This window comes from Parambassis ranga, chromosome 14, assembly GCF_900634625.1.
Source record: "Parambassis ranga chromosome 14, fParRan2.1, whole genome shotgun sequence".
In the NCBI taxonomy this organism is placed as follows: Eukaryota; Metazoa; Chordata; class Actinopteri; family Ambassidae; genus Parambassis; species Parambassis ranga.
The window spans coordinates 12,307,229-12,328,341 of NC_041034.1; the positions used below are offsets into that span (position 1 = coordinate 12,307,229).

The 21,113-nt window shown below is 38.3% G+C and overlaps 2 protein-coding genes across 2 annotated transcripts in view; one reads left to right on the forward strand and one right to left on the reverse strand.

The window, feature by feature from the left end:
• LOC114446009 (ADP/ATP translocase 3) lies at window positions 1–2,337 on the forward strand. The gene is made up of 4 exons (XM_028421389.1): window positions 1–218; window positions 1,069–1,555; window positions 1,643–1,783; window positions 1,895–2,337. Exons 1-4 carry the CDS (start codon window positions 108–110, stop codon window positions 2,050–2,052), a joined length of 897 nt encoding a protein of 298 aa, XP_028277190.1. The 5' UTR covers window positions 1–107; the 3' UTR covers window positions 2,053–2,337.
• A 2,098-nt stretch (window positions 2,338–4,435) lies between these two features.
• The window catches only part of zbtb20 (zinc finger and BTB domain containing 20), a 32,804-nt gene continuing 16,126 nt past the window's right edge, over window positions 4,436–21,113 (reverse strand). The window contains exons 3-4 of the mRNA XM_028422297.1: window positions 18,312–19,832; window positions 4,436–16,044 (exon numbers count right to left, since the gene is read on the reverse strand). Coding sequence (XP_028278098.1) covers window positions 15,509–16,044; window positions 18,312–19,812 — 2,037 coding nt within the window. The 5' untranslated portion in view covers window positions 19,813–19,832 and the 3' untranslated portion in view covers window positions 4,436–15,508. The remainder of the gene's footprint in view (window positions 16,045–18,311; window positions 19,833–21,113) is intronic.

The following is a 21,113-nucleotide window of genomic DNA, read 5'->3' on the forward strand; positions in this document are numbered from 1 at the left end:
GCTACACAATCGGCCATTTCGTCGGTGCAGGCCAACAGCCACAGAGGGCAGTGGGGGCTATATTGTGTATACTGGTTACCTGAAAGGCACATCAAGAACATCCCAAAATGAGTGAGCAGGCTATTTCTTTCGCCAAGGATTTCCTGGCTGGTGGTATCTCCGCTGCCATCTCCAAAACAGCCGTCGCCCCAATCGAGAGAGTGAAGCTTCTCCTTCAGGTAAAACACCGTCTTCCGGAAGACTCGCTACGTTAGCCGGCTAGCTTGTGTGATCTCGCAGTAGAAAACGGCAGGATTTTGTGCCTTCCCGCTGTCACATCTGTGATGTCTTTGTTGTAAAAGACTTAGCTGAGTGTAGTAATGTAGAATAAATGAAAGTCTTAATAGTGATGCGTTCAAGGATTTCGGGTCATTACAGGATGTGGAATGACCTACATGAGCCCGACTGCTAGCGTTAGCTTTCACGTTAACCTTAGCCGGCGTAGCTAACAAAGGACAAATGCTTGTACTGACATTAGGACACTGTGTACAAACAGACACGAACTATTCTACTGCATATACAACGCAGGTTTTTCACACTCCGTTACAACAGTACAACATGAACGTTATATTCCTGTTTAATTTAACAGCAAAGTCTGATGGTGGCCGGTGTACTCCTTCATGTCGGCTAACCGTTAGCGGGATGTCTGCGCTAAGGCCCGGAGACAGTCGTTCACACCCGGGTCAAAAAGTTTTACATCCTTTTCTGTCGAGCTTGCTCGGTGACATTTGTCAAGACCTTCCGGGTGACCCCTGGCCACCTTCCGTACTAATCGCATGACTATTTTAACTTCTTTAATTTGTCGCATATGAGCAAGTCTCTTGATATTTTGATTTAAAATTCGGTATGGCAGCCATTATCATTAATTGTCCGCAAACGCTGATATCACTCATATGGGGACTGATGGCAACTTTTAAAGCTTGACTGTGTGCCAAGGTCACAACAAGGGGACCTTGTGATTGTCATGTGTCCACCAGTTGATTGGCCTCTCATTTTAAACTTTCTTTCTTTTATCTTTTATTATTTCAGGTCCAGCATGCCAGTAAGCAGATCACTGCTGACAAGCAGTACAAGGGAATCGTTGACTGCATTGTCCGTATCCCCAAGGAGCAGGGAGCTCTTTCCTTCTGGAGAGGTAACCTTGCCAATGTCATCAGATATTTCCCCACCCAGGCCCTCAACTTCGCCTTCAAGGACAAGTACAAGAAGATCTTCCTTGATGGTGTTGACAAGCGCACCCAGTTCTGGAGGTACTTCGCTGGTAACCTGGCTTCTGGTGGTGCAGCTGGAGCCACATCCCTCTGTTTTGTGTACCCTCTTGATTTTGCCCGTACCCGCCTGGCAGCTGATGTGGGAAAGGCAGGACAAGAGAGAGAGTTCAAAGGTCTGGGCGACTGCCTTGCCAAGATCTTCAGGTCTGATGGTCTGAGGGGCTTGTACCAGGGTTTCAACGTGTCTGTGCAGGGCATTATCATCTACAGGGCTGCTTACTTCGGCATCTATGACACAGCTAAGGGTATGCTGATTCCATATTAATACATGACGGCTCATCAGAAGTTTGAGGATTTCTGGATCTGTAATGCATTTCCTTCTTTGTTTCCAGGTATGCTTCCAGACCCCAAGAACACCCACATATTGGTGAGCTGGATGATTGCTCAGACTGTGACAGCTGTTGCTGGCCTGACCTCTTACCCCTTCGATACTGTCCGTAGACGCATGATGATGCAGTCTGGACGTAAAGGAGGTAAGTTCACTTGGTCTAGTTGCTGTATTTTGCCAGACACATCAGTGCTGTACCTCTGATCTGTGATTTGAATAAGTTTTGACCAAAACAACCTTTTCTTTCCTTCCGCAGCTGACATCATGTATTCAGGGACCATTGACTGCTGGCGTAAGATCGCCCGCGATGAGGGCAGCAAGGCCTTCTTCAAGGGAGCCTGGTCCAACGTGCTCAGAGGCATGGGCGGAGCCTTCGTGCTGGTGTTGTACGATGAGCTGAAGAAAGTCATCTAAATTCTTCATGTTTGTCTTGTCACTGTCCAATTTGGCTAAATGTAACAACTTTCCATTTCTATGGACTCTGCATTCTGCCTTATTTATGGGAACAAAACTAGTGTCTCACCATTAGTTGTGGGCGATGGCTGTACGTTGTGCATCTTTATGATTTTAAACGTTCCACACCCTCTTTACAATGTCATTCCTGTTAAAAAAACAAAAAAAATCTGATACCTCCTCTGTCATTCACTAGGTTTCTATGGTCCCAAATTGAATAAAATTATTCTGGGGAACAAACTTAAACCACCGTCTCCTCCACTGTCATAGCATGAGATGAACACTCACTGGATAATGAAATGCACGAAGTGGATTACACCAACTGCTATATTTACTCGCGCTTATCTCTCCCTGAGCCTTCCTGGTTTGACCGTGGTCACGTCTAGGATTGTAGAGAAGAACAACTCAGTGTGAGCTTCAGTGAAAATGACATTCTACTTCAACAGTAACGCAACAATTTCCTTAATTTTTAGATGGTAGAAGTTTCACTTAATCACACATCAAATTCATTCTATAGTGATACCCATCAAGGTTAAAAACACTTGCCAGGGGTTTTCATTTTAAGGGGGAACTACTAATCTTAAGTCTTTCTCTGACTTATGCATGAGAGGTTATTTACATTTAGCTTAATTGGTTATTGTTTATGATATTTGGTTGGCTTAAATGTCAAATATAACAAGTTATGTTAGGTATTTGTGAGCAGTGAAGGTGTGGCAAGTAAATTCTTGCCTTATTGGTCAATTCTCCACCCTGAAATCCTTCAATGCAGAGTATTATTTTATTGAAATAAGATACTCAGACTTTAAAAACATTAGTTGACATATAGGTCCAGCCTACAGGAGTTTGTCTTGTGTAAGATCATAGAAGTTGGACATGTTAACACGGAAGTTACAAATGAATCATCTTTTAGGCTGCTATACTAAAGCCTGTCGGCAGGGGGCGCTGGTGACAAACAAGTAAAGGGTCCACACATTGCTTGTGTTTCTCAATGAAGGTTCTTAGAGCTATTTCCTTACTGTGAATACTGTGACAATATAAAAAAATAGGTGGCAAGTGTATAAAAGGGGGAGCAAAGCAATAAACAGCTGTGCAGAATGACGTTTGCTTCAACACACCTAGCCCTGCTGCTTTCATGATCATCGGTTAATGAACATTTCTGATGTATCACAGGGTGTTGGTGTGTCTCAGCAGCCTGCGCTGTCAGTACTGAGATGCTGTCGCTCCCCCGTTTCATTCTACAAAAAAAATCTGTCACCTTACATCAAAAGTAACAACCTGACAAAATCAAGAATGTCCTGCGAATTAATATAATCACAGTGTTTATTAATGTGTTCATGAAGCGGCTAATAAAACTATAGATACAAAATCATGTGTGTGACTTTGTGTGTGTATTTTATAGCACAAGTGTTGTTTTTGTGTCAGAAATACAGGTTATTGGATTTGTGCCAAAAAAAAATCATAAATGTTATCGTAATTATTTTTCACTTAATAGTGTTTTGGTTTGTTTTTTCAAATTCAAAAGTCTAAATTGGGAGTATTTTTTATTTTACTTCTGTCTAAGTTGGTAACTGTTGTAAACCCATAGGACATACATCACTTCATAATAACCATTAAGGTACATTATATTTCATTCTATCATACAAATGAGTGTGGCAGCCTCACAGCAGATTGACTGTGTGTGTGTCTGCAGCAGGAAAGTCTCTTCAGGCTGTGTTGGCTGCATCCTCCCACAGTCCAAACACTTGTGAATCGAGTGGACTGCACACTTGAATAGCCCGTAGGTGTGAAGTATGACTGCGACTGTTTATTAATCATTGTTAGATTTGTGACAGCTTGTCCTGGGTGTTTCCTCCTTCCTTCTGCCCAGCATTGCATTCTGGGATACAGTCCAGCCTGTTGTTCAGGATCTCGTCACTTCCAACTGTATTTGTTGAACCAACACACACCACAACAATCCAGGCTAATGTTGTGTATACGAGTTTTAATTTTAGCTTTGACTACAGGGGTTAACGACCTGCTTTATATGGACTTACAGTTATGGCAGAGAACGGTCAGGTGAGGAACCCTGCTAACAGCTTTTAAAGTCATTTAAGGGTGAATATTCTTGCTTTGGAATTAGCATGCTAGGAAACAGCTTTACAAGCAAACTGTTCAATTAAACTCTAAATTTTGGAGTGTGTGACTGTATACATAGTATTGTTGTTACACCACCCTGTTAGCCCTCATGGGCTTAATAAAAAAAGTGTTTTTTTATGCTTCAAAATGTAAATTCAAAAGAGTTTATTCAGGAGAAAACACACCAAAATGTCAAGAATAGAGCAGAAAAATAAAACAGCAACAAAACTTTCTGTGAAGTACAGGAAAGTACTAGTTTTTATTCCTTCATAATCAAACTTCACAAACAGCTTGAACTTGTACAATACCTCAGAGAGTGAAAATTACAAAAAAAGTGCTGGTAACATTTACAAAAATCATCCTTACTTAGCAACAATCAGTTTATTCTTCCACACTTTTTTTAGTCTTTTGTATTAAGGCTTAATACTTCTGTATAAAGTATATGCAAGATAAGTCTTCACAGTTTTTCGAAAAAAGTCACAATATTATGTAACATAATGAAGCTTTTACGGCTATTTTCTTTATAATAACAAATACACATCACTGGTAAATATATGTGAAATACAGGGCTTATTGTAAAATGGCAAGTAATGATACTGTTTGCTGAGATAAATTGATTCCACACACTGTTTATAGGAAAGTTTTGACATACCGTTGCTATAACTGAAGGAGGAGGAGGAGGAGGAAAAAGAAAATGATAAGCATAAACACCTTGGGAGATCGCCTCCAAACTTTGGCACATCCCATGAAACAATTTCACAAAATATGAGATTTAATTTTTCAAATCATACATATGGAAGAATAGCTAAACTGGCATAAAGTGAAAACATGCTGTGTAGTAAGGTGCTAAATCAGAGATATTACATTGCCAGCCTTTTTTTTTTCTTTTTCTTTTTTTTTTCCCCACATGGACTGACATGAATAAGGTGCATTTGTAAGACTCAAAGCATGTAGGCCTTTTCTTAGATGTCAATGTAATATGTAATAAATACACAAAAATTCCAAAAAGCAACCTAAATTAATTTGACCAATAGTCTTGAGGCGACCTCATATTACTCATGCATTCCCATGGTTTCAAGATAAATGAATATCTCTATTCTGCAGTTGTGTTACTCTAACTGTGGCATGTGAAAAGTAAAAGCTGTATTGTATTCATGGTATGTGATTTATTTTTTTTTGGTATTTTTTTCTTTATTTATTTTTATTTCGTTTTGAACTGTTGTGAAAAAAACAAAACAAAAAACAAAACAAAAAAACTTGATGAGTAAGGAGATGGAATTGAAAACTAAATGCGAAAACTAAGCCAAGATATATTCACAAGATCCTCTAAGCTGCACTGGTTTTACAGGTCAACAGATGAGAGCTCTAGCCCTAGACTTACCAATTTCACCCTCATGCATACTGTACGGTTAAAGTGACGCAACAAGCTTGCTTAAATAGTCTACATCACAAAAAGCAATTTGGTTTTTAGTGCAAACACAATTGGCTGGCTTCAGCTTCTCAATAATAACAAGCTCACCAAGGAGATTACAAGAAGGCACATACTTATGCTTCCTCTAACACGCAACATATTTAGACAAACCGCAAACATCTTTCAACAACACCACAAAGCGGTGAAAAACAGGAAAGCTACTACATCCAGATAAAACGCTGCTGTTTGTGTGAATTATTGGAAAATTTACACGACAGAAAAATAATGATGTCGAGGTCAATAATGAGTGACCTGGCTGAGATAGGATGACATAGTTTGGTGGATTTTTCTACATAAGTAGCCAATGATGCTGTGTTCGTACAACAAAAGGTGCATTTGGAGTTTTTTTCCTCATTATTGTTTCAGTTTAAAGCATTTTTTTAAGTATCAGAAAGAAAAACAAAGCACTCAGTGACCAAATATGAAGAGAATTACTGTATTGATGAATGTTTTTTTGTTCTTTTGTTTTTTTTTAGCGTCTAAGGGAAAGGTGTGCACGACAGTGGACAGCTGGGTTTCTCATGTTTTGGCATTTGTATGTTATGTGTGATAAAGACATGGTGAATGATTCCTTCCCTCATAACATCCTGTCTCTCACTTCAGATGTGTAAGAGAGCCGCTTTGATTTGTCCAAAACAATCACAGGAGAAAACAACAGTCTTAATGCCCCTCAAATCTGGACACTAACACTCGGGGTAGAAATAACCATAATAATAATAATAGTAATAATAAAGAAAAACTCTGCTACGAACAACAATATATGTCATGGATGTCATGTGCATTTAAAAAGGCGACTGATTCTGTACCTTTGAATACAAAAAAAAAAAAAACAAATTGTCAAATATCACCATTTACTCAGCATTCCCACTTCTGGGGGACAGCGACGACCGTCCGGTACTATGGTTCAAAATAGCGTCGAGTGAATTATATTGCTTTTGATAGAAGAAGACCAAAATCAGTCTAGTGCAAATCTCTTTTCTGGTTTGAGAAGTGGTGGTTGGTGTAGTGAGACACAGCTGTCATATCTACCATAGAAAGAACATACAGGTGAGAACTGGATAGTTGTGAAGTGGTATCCCTTTATGATTGTTTTCTAAATATTTAAGAGAGCACTCTTTCAGAAAGAAAAAAAAATAAAACAAAAATAAAATCTGTCACCAGTCTATGCCATGCAATAATTTGGAAGGAGAATGAACACTTCCTGTTATAATCACCCAGTAAATGCAAAGGAAATATCTTAACTTCTTATATCCAAATGACACCTATTTTTGAATGGGAGGATGTTAGTCACCCCTGCCCCCCCCCCCCCTCCCTGTACAGCTGGGAGGATGTGCTTCATCTGTCAGCTCACATCTGTGCTAACGGGTGTCGTCTGTGCAGTTATGTCTGTCAAATACATCTCTCAACTTGGAAATGTTGGAAAACTCACTCCAGTCCAGTGTTTGACAAATCATTTAAAAAAGTCCTTGCACATACATAAAAAACTTTATCCCCTATTTAAAAACAGCAGTCAATACATTTCAAACAAGCTTGTTTCATAATAATAATAAGAATAATAATAGTAATAATAATAATAAAATACAAACCAACTTGGAGCATAAATTATCAAAAACAAACTGAAAACACATTACTGCAGCATATATCTCAGGGTTGCTTAGTTGTGATGTGAACTACCTTTTACTACAACAGCTCCACTTCTGCCAAGTTCAGAACTATATAGGAGAAGTACGTTTGTAGGGAAATAATAAAAATATCAAGCTAAACATAGGCAAAAGAAAAATGCCTAACAAAATATACACATATTCATAAGCACATCTCAGAATTCAACTCAAGTGCATGTTTACAAAAGCATCTAGATACATGATATGGCAGCGAAAAGCCTGAAAGCCCGATGAAAAAAAAACCAATCCAAAACAAAACAAACAAACCACCTAAGCTGCTTTTTTTTATTATTTAGGGTGCATGTCATTTCTTGGGTTTTTATATAATATTAATATTAATACTTCGGCGCAGGTACAAAACACTGCCTGAATTACAGTAATTTAATTTTCCTATTTGGAATACACAGGATGAAAAATATACAGCAGATTCACCTGGAATTAGACCGTACAGTAATAAAATATTTGCCAAATGGTTTTTACATTCTGCTCGTGTTGTCATATTACAAAATATTGATTATTATTTATGATGTATACTGGACCACATTGTGATGTTTGATTCCATCGTACAGTTTGGTGCTGTTGATGATTCTTTTTTAATCATGTAGTGACTCTGTTTGTTTTTAGTAAACATAATTATTATAATATTTGTTCATCAATCAAAACTGAACATTATTATTCTCTTTCCTTAATTTTTTGGCTTAATAAACAACTTACAAATATGTGCAAACTTAACATCTTGGTCCATCTCAAGTATCATATAAATCAATGTACTCTACATCAGATTAGTATTTTTAGGGAAAGCCTTGAAATAATAACATAACAGTGCCAATATTCAAATCAGACAAACTATGTGGATAGAATCCAACATGGAGGTGAATGGGTGTACACTGATCTGCTAAATGTGTATATTGACATAATCGATGACTATTGTGGAACAATGCAACACCTATACATGCGATAGTTTACATCACAGCTACGGTGTCAGATTCATTTTGATGTTTTTTTTTTTGCGGTTGCATTTATTCGAATAATAAAAATTTGGTCTCCAAATTAACACAACCCACAAAAGAAAACTATACACAACTGATCCAAAAACATGTAGGCATCTTCACAAGCATCCTGCCATGAGAAAAAAAAAAACAAACACACCGAAGCAACTAGCCAGCAATCGTACAGGAACCCCACAACAAAACAAAGTGATCCTAACTCTTCTTTGGTTTGTCAAAACAAACATTGTCTAGTACAGTTTAACTCCTAATGGTTAGCATGACCCCCGTTTAGCAATTTTATTTTATTTTATTTTTTTTACCACCACCAGCCCCTTTTATTAACATGAACCATCTGCACTGATGGCAGACGTTTGGCCGAGATCATGGTGACTTCTCTCTTTGCTTTAAAATGAATGTCTGCACTATGGAAAATAAAGAAGAAGAGTGACGTCCGCAGAGACGTTGTTAGTGACAGCATATAGTGCATGTTGTCCACACCAGCACAAAAGCTGCTGTGCTCAAAGCTTATTAGGTTTGTGATCTCATGGCGAAATTTGAATAAACAGCGAGATGAGACTTGAAAAAAAAAAGGAAAACCAAAAAAGGGGGGGGGGGTATTCTGCTGTTTCATGATGAAATATGCAGAACGATTAATTAAGCGCTGGAAATTCTCCTTAATATTAGGTTAGTTAAGTGTGGAAAAAATGAATGCCAGACTAGGAGTGGAATGTGCTGGACTTGGAGGAATGCATGTTTTTAGTTACGCTGCTGCACACTTTTAAAACATCTCATCAAGCTGAACTAAGCCAAAAAGACTACAGTGACTGAGAGCACAAAGAGGCTCAGTGTTCAGTCTTCGCAGGGCTCATCACGGTGATAAAGAAAAGATACTGAACGCCTGTTATCAAGGGACACTCAAAAATATAAAAGGAGGAGGGGAGTAACGCTGTGTAAGACAGGACTGCATGCTTCATTTGGACTGATGGGTGGTAGGTACCCGACGACAAAATAAAGCTCACCAGGTGTAGTGTAATAACTGCATGTTTGGAGAAATAGTGAATATAATCTAGATGTTATAGCATAGTATAGCTGTGTGAAATCAAAACAGAATCTGGATCATTTGTCTGTTAAATTGGAACAGATGCTGTTTCTCATAGTGTGACAGTTGGATGACAGGGACTAGCTATATCACATTGCCTATATTATTTTTTAATGCGTCATCTTCACATTAAATGTCTATGAAACTACCTGTGTATCATAGCTGTTTTCTCCTATTTATTTGAAAACTATGTGTTATGGAGGATTTAACGATGCAAACTAAAAGCAGTCGCTGGCTTTTGGTAAGAAAAGATACCTACATTATGTGGATCAACAACTAATTTAGCAATAGTGGTATCATTTAAATGCAACAACCCCCCCCCCACCTCTCCCCAAATTTGGCACAGTATAACTAGGCTGGAGAAGGTTAGAGAGAAAACTGTGGTAATTAGTCCACAGGGGACAGAATAATAAGCCCTCCCAGAACCTTTTATCTCGCAGCCACTCCGTCCTCAAACTTGATTTATGATTTTTATTCCACCAATTTTTTTTTTATTTTTTTTTTGTTTTAATGTTGTTCTAACCCAGCCACTTAAAGACCGCTGAATGAGGGAGATGTGTTTATCTGTAGCCAGAACTTTCAATTTGCCATCTCATTTTTGCCTCCAAGTTGTGGTTATAAAAACAAAAAACAAAAAAAAAAACAGCTAGTTGAATAACCATTTCCGTATTTTTGTTCCTTCCACATTGCTCACTGCTTGCCCTTTACAATTTCACGCTGTACATAAACAAGGCTGTCAGATAAGATAAAACTTTAATGGTCATTGTGGGGAAATCGGGCATTGGCATTGCATGTGAGGACTTGCAATCAAGGTCAAAACGCACATTGTGTACTTTGAAACAAACTACTGCGACTCCCACTGACCGCATTTAAAGTAGGTGTCAGTGGAGGTAACAGCTTGCTCTGCACGTGGATGTTAAGATAATCTAGAAAAGGCCAACAACATTTTTAAGTGGATTTCCGTTTTTTCCGTCCATTTTTCTAGACAGGCAGTGTGTAAAACTTGCCCTCTTCCAGCTGATGTGTGGCTCCCCCTGCTGTTCACAGGATGCCACTGCCCTTTTCCCCAAACATACAGTACATTGCAGCATATGGCTTGTTTGCAAATGGCAAAAACTGGAAATTAAAGCGCCTTATTAATGAGAGATAGAGCAATGTGAGAGGAAAAAAACTTGTATTTTGTGCGTTTTAGTGTGACTGCAGTTTATATCTTTAAATCCTCCAAATGGTATAGATGTAAGATAAAAAATAAAACTTGTAGCTTTTACTGTATATGAATAAAACATTTCAGGTATTTTAAAGGGTTCTCTTATGATGCACTCACAACCAGCAGGTTATTTAGCAGTAATAGTATAAATAGTATATTTTATTTGTCCATTGTGTACATACTGTATTTGTGCAATGTAGGAGAGAAAAACTATGAATATTCTGTATAGTTGCTGTATGTTCTGATAGGCACTTGATAGGCATATTCCCTATATCCCACAAGGTATTGTATACTCTAGCTGCAATTATCAAACTATCTGAGACTGTATTCTTTATCTGTGTGGAGATGGTGATACTTAAAATATATATAGTATCTTTGTATCTATTTCACTCTCGGTAAGAAGGACAAAGAAAAAAAATGCAGTTATCTGAGTGGTTTCTTGTGTTTTTCTATTTTGTGACTTTAATCATGCCTTAAAAAACTGTGTGGAGACAGACTGAAGGACGAACATGAAGACAGACACATGCTTATCAGAATAAAATGAACCTGTTTCTTACTCAACAACCATCACTATCTTCCCATTTTCCTTGTTTTCATCTCAACGCGAAGCATATATGCATATATATAGTACACTGTGAAAAATAACTGACTATCCTTTATCCAGTTGCGTGAAGCTATGTATGTATAAACAACACCACTATGACCACCATTAAAAAAGCAGGAGAAAATGAAAGTATAACAATGAATCAAACTTACTGCCAGAAGGACAACGATGTACTGTAGACCCTGTGTCTCTACGCTAAGATAAACGAAACAAACAGGAATATATTGGAAACACAATACAAACAGCTGCAGGCTCAAGGCTATTATCTACTTTTCAATATGTTTTGTTCTGGAAAATATGTGTACACTTTGCAAAACATAAAGTCTAGACTAACAACTAGAAGAAGCACAATTGAGATAAGGACTTATTTTTCTGGATAATGTTGCAATTCTTCAACAATTTTTAAATGACTCTGCAACACTGAGAAAAGAGAATGAAGCACCACCACGAGTAGCTGAAGCAGTATAAGGAATATATAACTATGGACAGTGAAGAGTGTATGATTCTAATGCAACAGCGAAGGCAGGGGGCGGGGCACGAAGCCTGGGTATGCTATAGCACGTTATGACACACTGGAGAGAAGGTTCCTCCCCCTTTCCAAGCCTGGTCTGCTGTCAAACACCTTATGATACAATAAGTCAACTGATGATGGGACGAGTTATTAGCCCTCATCCAGATAACGTTGAGATTGGCTACTTTTGTTATTCCAAAAAAAAAAGAAGAAGTGATAGAGAAACCATTGATAGTGTAATTCTGAAATCAAATATTTCAAAAACCAACATCGAGCTACTTAACCTACTATTTAGACCAATGATACCACAAAGCTGGTTGTACTCATCTAGCTACAGTCAATAGTGCATTTGATATATGTGTTTACACAAAATATGTAAAATTTAGGTGCCATGAAGGAATGCTAGTTTACTGAATACACACATTACACTGAAACAATTCAATTAATGTCTCTGCCTTTGCTGTTAAAGACATGATGATGTTAGTTTGGCAGTGTTTAACTTGGTACTGAACAGACAACAAACACCAACATCATGAGCTGTGTGCCATACATGTGGCAATACTGTTGGAAAGAGATCTCGGCAGTTGCTTACATATTCTATTTAGTGCATTGTCTGTTAAGGCATGAGATTACCCTCCACGTGCTGTGTAGAGACAAATATAGCACTAGCATGCAGCAATATTGCCATCCTGGCAATGACAGCTACAAACAGGAACCATACAGTTTAGGCTTATATGCACACCATAAGAGAGACAGGCCCAATCAAATGTTACATAATGTGCTACTTTTACTGAGGACTAACCTCACGCTTTTTTTTTTTCTCGTGTGGACAACTTTATTTTTCAAATCTCATCACTTGACTTCAACTGAAACTGACTCCGCAGAGAGCGCTGAAATTTAGTAGCAATTACAAGAATCTCAGCCATAAAATGCTCAAAGTAACCGGTGCGGCAAAGTCAACAGTATTTGACCTATATAAGCTTTAGTGAATGTTACAGGTGCCTTATTAGCCCAAAGGGTTTGGAGAGAGCTGCTAGTCTTAGTACCTGCGCTGCATATTGCAAAGGAAGCCCTACAGTTCAGATATTCCACTTATCAACAATTTGATTAGGCTATATACCACACACAGACACTCACAGACACACAAACACGAAGGAAGGGACACAACTGTGTACAACTGACCGACAGATATCAAAGAAGCTGCATTCCATCACCTCCCCACACCTTTAACCCCACAGAAAGTTCTTCTAGGACACACGTATCACTTATGTTACACACACACACACACACACACACTTATAAATGTATTACTATTAATAATATAATAATAGTTGATATTATTATTATTACTCATGTTGTTTATTATTACTGTTGTTGTTTCACTGTTACTGTTGGCTTGAATGTTTTCAAGAGGAAAAATCTGCTAAAGAAATGTGAATAAAACTCTTATAGGGAACCGACTCCAGAGAATTCAAAGGTTAAAACATAGATGAGCACACATAATGGTACACATGTAAATAAAAATAAATGCTTGCATTAACACGGCACAAGAATATACTGTAGGTAACTGCAAGCAATAACAAAAGCCAAGATTTGCTGAATTACTTAATGAAGAAATTGAAACAAAGCTATTCTACTACATGTGAACTCTACAACCAAATGTTAGATTTTAAAAAAAATCCTCTTTTCTAAAACTATAATATCTCTGTTAACAGTAGTGCACTTATTGGTTTAAGCAGTGCAACATATATGCAAGAAAATAATGCAGTCCACTTATCAAGATTTTGTTTTCTTTTTTTTAAAAAAAAAGTTTTTTCCTTTGAAATTGAATAAAAGAAAATCATAGAAATTTATTTAAGGAAAAAAATGATTAATATTAAACACAGGCATTTTAAGAAAATGTGCAAAGTAGCACTTTGTTTTTTTTTAATTGAACAGCAGGTCTTTTTAAGACCCCTGTATGCAGTTAGTTATTCTTTTAACAATACAACTACGAAAGTATTTGCTCACAAAATATGAGCAAATTCTTCATTGCAGTTGCAGGCAGTTCTGTGTGTGTGTCTCTGTGTGTGTGTGTGTCCTATTTTGGATAAAAAGCAATATAAAAGAATTCAAATATCAGAAATGAGCCTTAAGTGATGTGATGCATGGATGACAACTTGCGTACACTACCTTCCAAATCTATTCTGTACATGCTGTGTCTAGGTTGTTATATATATATTTATTCATATATATAGAAATATCAAGGAATGTATGCTATTGCCTACAAAGTCCATCTGCAACTTGTGGTATATATATCATGAAACAGTGTAAAAATCAATCAAGGGAGCTACTTGTTTTTGCTTTCCGGCTGTATTTCCCTTCAAAACACTGCATGCTATTTGAGCCCTCTGAGAAAAACCAATACATTAAAGGATAATGCATTTAACTCCCAGCTGCTGAAATAGCTATGCAGTGGTAATGAAGAGGTCATACAGGCATTTTAAATTTGATTCCAATTAAATTATGCCCTCTTTAACAACACTGTTTCAATCAACAACTAGCCAATACTGCCCATTGTAGTTCAATTATCAAATTAAAAGCATGTAGGCTACTCAATAACAATAGTTGAAGTGACATTTTTGTTTTATAATCTATATCCCATAACAGTCAGGTGCAAGTTGAAGAGCAGCAATTAATGGAGTTTAGTCGCATTTTCCAGCCTGCCATAACTGTGAATGTCAAAGGCTTAAAGAAAAAAAAAGAAAAAAAAAAACATCAGCAAAAGAATCTTTCTTTTTATCTTGTGTTTTTAAATGGAAGAGGTCTACTAGCCTTAACAGTCTTTTAAGATATTAGTGGCAGTGTATGCAAATGAGTTAAACTCCAAACTTCAGAAAAAAAGAAACATGTTTTTGCTCGAAAACTGTCTCATCAACACACCATAATTTAGTAATCTTAAGCATCAAAAATGCATGGACAATAATTTAAAAAAAATGTGAGAAATACCCCCCCCAATCACCGCTGACAGGAAGTTACATTTCAGTAAAATGATTGAAATTGGTACCTTGACAACAGCTGCATTATAATCCCTTAATAACATAGGAATAAATAAAAACCAGTGTCAAATTAACTACTCTCCTTTTTTTATTTGATAGAAGAAGGCAATCTTGTGACCATCAGTATTTTTTAGAGGGAATATGTAGCCCAACCCCAGATGTTTTTTTTTTTTGTTATTGTTGTTGTAAATTATACCACAGTAAGCTTGGACATCTATAGTTTCCAAACTGGTCAGTATGGGTTCACAACTGCCATGATTTATGTTTCATGGCAATGCACACACACACACACACACACACACACACACACACACACACACACACAGCCGCTTGGACAAACACATGCAAATACACAAATGCTCAAACATGTATGCACATGTATATTCATTCAGACGTATCTACACTAAAGGTGTGTTTGTGTGTATGTGTTTCTTTCGTAGGCCTTTCGGTAGTGTTCAACACATAAATCAATATTTTAGGAAAGCGTACATTTAGAGGCCTGTAGTTAGGATCCATCCAGTAGATCAATATCAAACTACTAAGCCTTAAGGCCACCATCTTTTTTCTTTTAGAATAACAGAAAAAAAAAAATCTTTTTTTTTTTGGGAAACTTAATGTGCCAGTGTCTATACTCATTACTCTTCATACCTCAAAATAAGAAAAGGAAAATCTAGTGCCATTTTATTTGTCATTCTTTTTGAAAGAAGTTTATCTATTTGTACTTATCCATCGGAGACATGCATTCGCATGTGGTCATTGAAGTGCTCCATTTGGTCGAACTTGGCAGGGCAGACGGAGCACACGTAGGTGGTCCCTTCTTGGCAGCTTGCTTCTGCAGCTACACCCACTCCTGTTCCAACCCCAGCCCCAACTCCAGCACCTCCACTTACTGGCATGGCGAGGGCCACCACTCCAGCTCCAGGCTCAGGGACAGCCATAGGCATGGGAATGGAGACTGGGCCCGAGCTGCCTACACTCCCCGACAGCCCTGTGATGGCGTTGGCTGTGCTGTGCAGGGCCATGTGCCTCTCCAGCAAGGTCTTGTGTGAGAACTTCTTCTTGCAGATGTAGCACTCATAGGACTTCTCTCCACGGTGCAGCCGCATGTGGACGTTGAGAGAGCTCTTCTGGGTGAAACGCTTGTTGCAGATGCTGCACTGATAGGCCCGCACCCCTGTGTGTGTCACCATATGCTTAATTAAGTAATCCTTCAGGGAGAACGAGCGCCAGCAGATGCTGCACTGATGAGGCTTCTCACCTGGATGTACATGCAAGACAAAAGCATTAAGGAGAGAAGAGAAGAGACAAATTTTAAGGATTATGTTTGAAAAAAAAACATAAAAGAAGTTCTACAAAGATTGACATGTTTGCTGCTGTTGGAAAATCGCTTCTGGCAATCACTTATTGAAACGTTATAATGTAATTCTGTTGACACACATGCAAATGGGAAAATTGCCACTGTATTTCTATTTTTTTTCTAATTCGGCTCCATCTGTTTATCATGCAAACAGCCACCTTGATAAGGGCATTCACAGAAATTTCAGAATCTGTGTTGCTTGGTCATTGTGTGCTTCATTTTCAGTGTCTGCATGCTGCTGTAGACAAATCAGCCATTACAAAGACACATGGCTGTTTTCCTAATGACAAAAATAAAATAAAATAAAATAAATAATACAGCAAATTAGGGAGATGGAATTTGGATCAAGGTAAATTTTGGCACCGCTGAAGCACAGCCAACGGACAAAGTGGCAGGATCAACTGGCTTCAACTTGTGCAGCAACAGTAAGACGCCTGCAGCCAGCAGTGTTACTTTTTCCAGGACAGGAAGACACCTCAGGCTAGAATTATTTAAGCTTGTATTAGCTTTATTATGATGCTGGTCCCATGAAGTGCTGTGTGCCAAAGCATTGTAGGAGAGGTTCTTGTTTAAAGCCAGACGTGATGGAAGAGTGGCAACACATTTTTTTTATGAAAAATGTCAAATTGCTCTAATGAGTTTACAGATGAAGAAACTGCGGGGCTAAAATTTGAAAAATACAATCATTTACATATTTGTTGTATTCATATTAACAAAACTATTCATGCTTCTGTTTAGTATTCCTGCCACTTTGCTGAGATCCTTTGAAATAATTGTCTCTGCTGACATTATAGGCTGTAAAATATTAACATATTAATAATTACATAAACTGAACAGGTTGAGGGAGAAACTGATAACAAAGCAAATAGAAACTTGTTCCATGAAAGTTAATGAAGGCCTGTATATCTATTGTTTTTCTGATGTACCGAATGGAATCATGTGCAAGAACCTACTTTGATTTAATGCAGCCACTGGTTTATATTTTATCAATGTGTGTGTGTTTTTTCTTGTTTTTCTTTGAAAGGTCAGATTTCAGGGTCAGTTATAAGCAGACACTATGTAACAGTTATGTTTATGTTTTGTTCAGGGCAACATATTGTGACTACTATGACTCACAACTGAAAAGCTGCCTCCCTTTCCCCCGACAGATTTTTTTTTTGAGTAGCAAATGACACCTCTGCTGCACATGTTATCATGCAGCAATATTCTGTGTCCACCATCTTTTAGCTATTCTGTGTGCTGTATCACATGTCTTGCGAAGATGTAGTGTTTCACATTCTAATGTTTTAGAATAGGAATAAAGTACAATGAAACTGATGTCCTTTTACATTCTGAATTATTATTTTATTTTTTTACTGAATTACTGTTAGTGTAGGAGATTGATTGATCTGTGATTTTCCATCTCACTGTGTCATTACTCTAAGTGTGTGAATAAGACAAGAAATTTGAAATAGTATTGATATAATATATAAAGTGGTCCTGGCCAAGCAATGGCTTGTGATGAATAATAATGGCTATTTGAGTAGGCAATTTTCATGAGATCATCTAATTATATGATATTTAAATCTTTTTTTTCTGTGATGATGATTTCTGCAGCATCTGATTGATAAGGCTGTCAGTGCTGGATGGAAGCAGTGCACACAGTGAAAGGATGTGCGGCATGAGCACTCGATGGGCAGTGTAAGTGTACTACAAATGGTAACAAAGATGTTAGTCATCTGTGACCAAATGATAATAATAGCGTGTCTGATATTTGATATTTAGTTAAATTGCCACGATAGGTCCCTGTTTGTCATTTAATAGTGAAATATTCATACAGTGTTCTCTAGTACTGAATTAGTATACAAGTAAGATACATATTAATTTGTGCTAGATGTGCATTTTGGACCTTATTCTATAGAAAACTACTAATTAAATCTAACAAAGGAAAACTGACATTAATTGTTATTGTTTGTCCACATGTTTTTTTCATTTTAGTGCTAAACATTCAGCTTCTGTTTCTCTACCACATTGTGTTCTTTCAAAAAGCAGAAAGCATTAAAATAAATATATAATACACATATCTATAGATAAAAATGGACTACAGTGATCCACAGTTATGGCTACAAATAAAACAGACATTTCATCACTCGTGAACCTAAAATTACACATGAGAGATTCTGACTTACCAGTATGGACAAACATGTGTTTGACGTAGTTCTGTTTTGCAGTAAAGGTTTTACTGCAGAGAGTGCATTCATAGGGCTTCTTTTCCCCCTGACCAATTCCTACTGTGGCCTGTTGCTGAGCTGGTGCTGGCGGTACCGACATGGGGTTTGGGAATGATGGCATAGCAGGGGGTGGCACTGCCACAAACTGGGTTTGCTGCTGGCCAGGAAGGTAAAGGAAAGGCTTGTGGTCTCTAGTCGGTTGTGTAGGAAAGAGTGTGGGCAGGAAGGTGCTTCCAGCAGTGCCCATCACTTGGGAGTTGCTGGTCACGGTGAGCGGCATCCTCAGATTGCTGGTGTGTGATTCTGCCTGGCGCATGTACGGGGACATGGGACTTAGTTTGACTGAGTTTGGCAGGGGCTGCATCATGCTACTGTCACTAGTGCTGTGGGATGTGTCCCCATCCTCTGTCTCTTGCACTTGCTCTGGGGACGAGTCATTGACCTCTATCTGCACTGGAGCACCTTCTTGCTGCCCATCCCCACTCCCATCTCGGTTAAAGCCTGTCAGGTACGGCTGCTGCTCCATGGTGTCTGGCTCAGTACTGAGGGAGGAGCTCACCCCTGAGTCAAAACTTTCAACCTTGGATTCACTCTCTACACCCTCAGTTTGGTCAGTGTCATCTGGGCAGTCCCCCATGTTATCATAGCAGCTGTACTCATCTTCAGCCTCTTGCTTTATGTGCATTCCTCCTGTTTGTATGCGTACCGGTCGGGGTTGCTTACGGCAGTGAGTGGACTCTGATGTGGAAATGAAGCGGTCGACCTGCTGAGATCTTTCCTGGATACGGTTTATCCAGGGCGGATCTTGAGATTGCTGGTCTTTCTGAGTGCCGAGAGTTGGATCATAATTTGTTGACAGAGGGTTAATGTAAAGGGGGCGCTCGCGGGTGCCGTTCTGCAGAGAGAGGCTGGGGTAGGAGTACAGTGATGTGTATGCACGATCCATGCTTTGCTGTGATGTTGCTTGCATATAACCTGACTCTGCATCGCTGCTGGGCCCAGAGGTGCCGGACTCTGGTGTGCCACGGGGCGTTTCCTGACCAGAATCTCCAGGTATAACAGGGAACCCCCCCGGCCCAGCCAGACCCACATTCTGGGACACAATGCGGGTACACTCATCAATGACGGTCTTGATCTGTAGGATGCTGGCAGCAGTAAGGATCTGCAGAGCCTCTGACTGAGACACCCGCAGAATCCCACTGTACATAAAGTCAATCAGCTTTTGGATGGATTGCACCGAGACCACAGAAGGGATCTCAATGTCGCTGTAGCCCAAGAGCAGCTTGTCCTGAAAGAAAGGGCTTCCAGCAGCCAGCACACACCGGTGAGCTCGCAGCATACTTCCATGGATCCGAACAGTCACGTCACAGAAGTGCCCACGGTTGCGCTGCTCATTGAGGGTCTCAAGTACAGAATTGCTGAAGTTATGGAGATTGATGTTATGAATGCGCTCGGTCATCCCCTTGCAACTGATGTCACCTGCAAGCAAGAAGCAGCACACCTCACTGAGAATGTCTAGCACACATGAACACTGGACTTCCTAACTGGATTGTATAGTGACAAAGAGCCCAACACCCTGAGGCTAAAGAAAACACAGCAAATACAAAACAATAAAACACAAAGCTTTAAACAACCAGTATCAGTTTTTTAAGCATGCAACACACTTCTATTGACATTTGCATTAGTTGCTTAATGTTTGTGTATTTTATTTGCAATGAATGTGTTGTTGAATTGCTGAAAACATTTTTAATGTTTTGTTTTTGTGTGTTGTTTTTACCATTATTCTTTAAATGTCTTTAAGTATGCAACAACATATTGTTTAGTTTTACTATTACTGATATATTGGGAATAATAAACACTATGAACATGAGCTATGGACATTTCCACACAGTGTAAAAATGTAACCATTGAAGACAATGTTGTTGTTAATTATGAACAGGAGGTCTCCGAAAAACAACAATACGGATATAATAACAGTGAATTTTGTTGTTTTTATGAGGCCAGTATCATAATGAGGGAGAAAATTGAATAATTTACCCACTAAATATATTTCTGGAATTGCAGTTTAAATATCCTCATCTCCATAGTGAAGAACAATTAAGATGGTTCCCTTTTACAGTAATTACTCCAAGTTTCTTTTAGAGTATACCCCTGAAATTCCTCCAACCACCATTAGGTGGTGCACTGGACTTAGAGGACAACAGGCCTCTTTTGTTAGCCATGTGTTCACTATGATGGCGCTTACTAACTATCCTAGGAATACACTAGATGTGACCCGGCTGATCAGTGTGTAAGATAGCCTAAGATGTTTTCTTGCCAGTTTGATGCTGAAAGAAATAAAAATCCTAATTCAAAATTAGACAGAGAGTAGGGCTTTTTTTCAATGGCTGTAACATTTATGTATTTTCCACATACATGCGCTTCATTATGATTTTTGTTTTACTGTAAGGCAGCTGGCTCGGTTTTAATGGTTTTTAAAACACAGCACATTTCCTAAAATCAAGAAAATGGTTTTTGTATCAAAGTTCAGAAACTGTACATATTTAAGTGATAAATCATTTACACTAATATCTGTCAATTATTAAAACATTAAAACATATTATTGAAATGTCAGGCAGCAAAGAACACATTACTATATAGACACAAAAAAACATGAACCTGTGGAGATTTACTGCACTAGTTTGTTAAACACTTACAGTACAGAATAGGAATAAATGTAACAGTTGTGCTAACAATAAAATCATATTTACAGTAACAGGT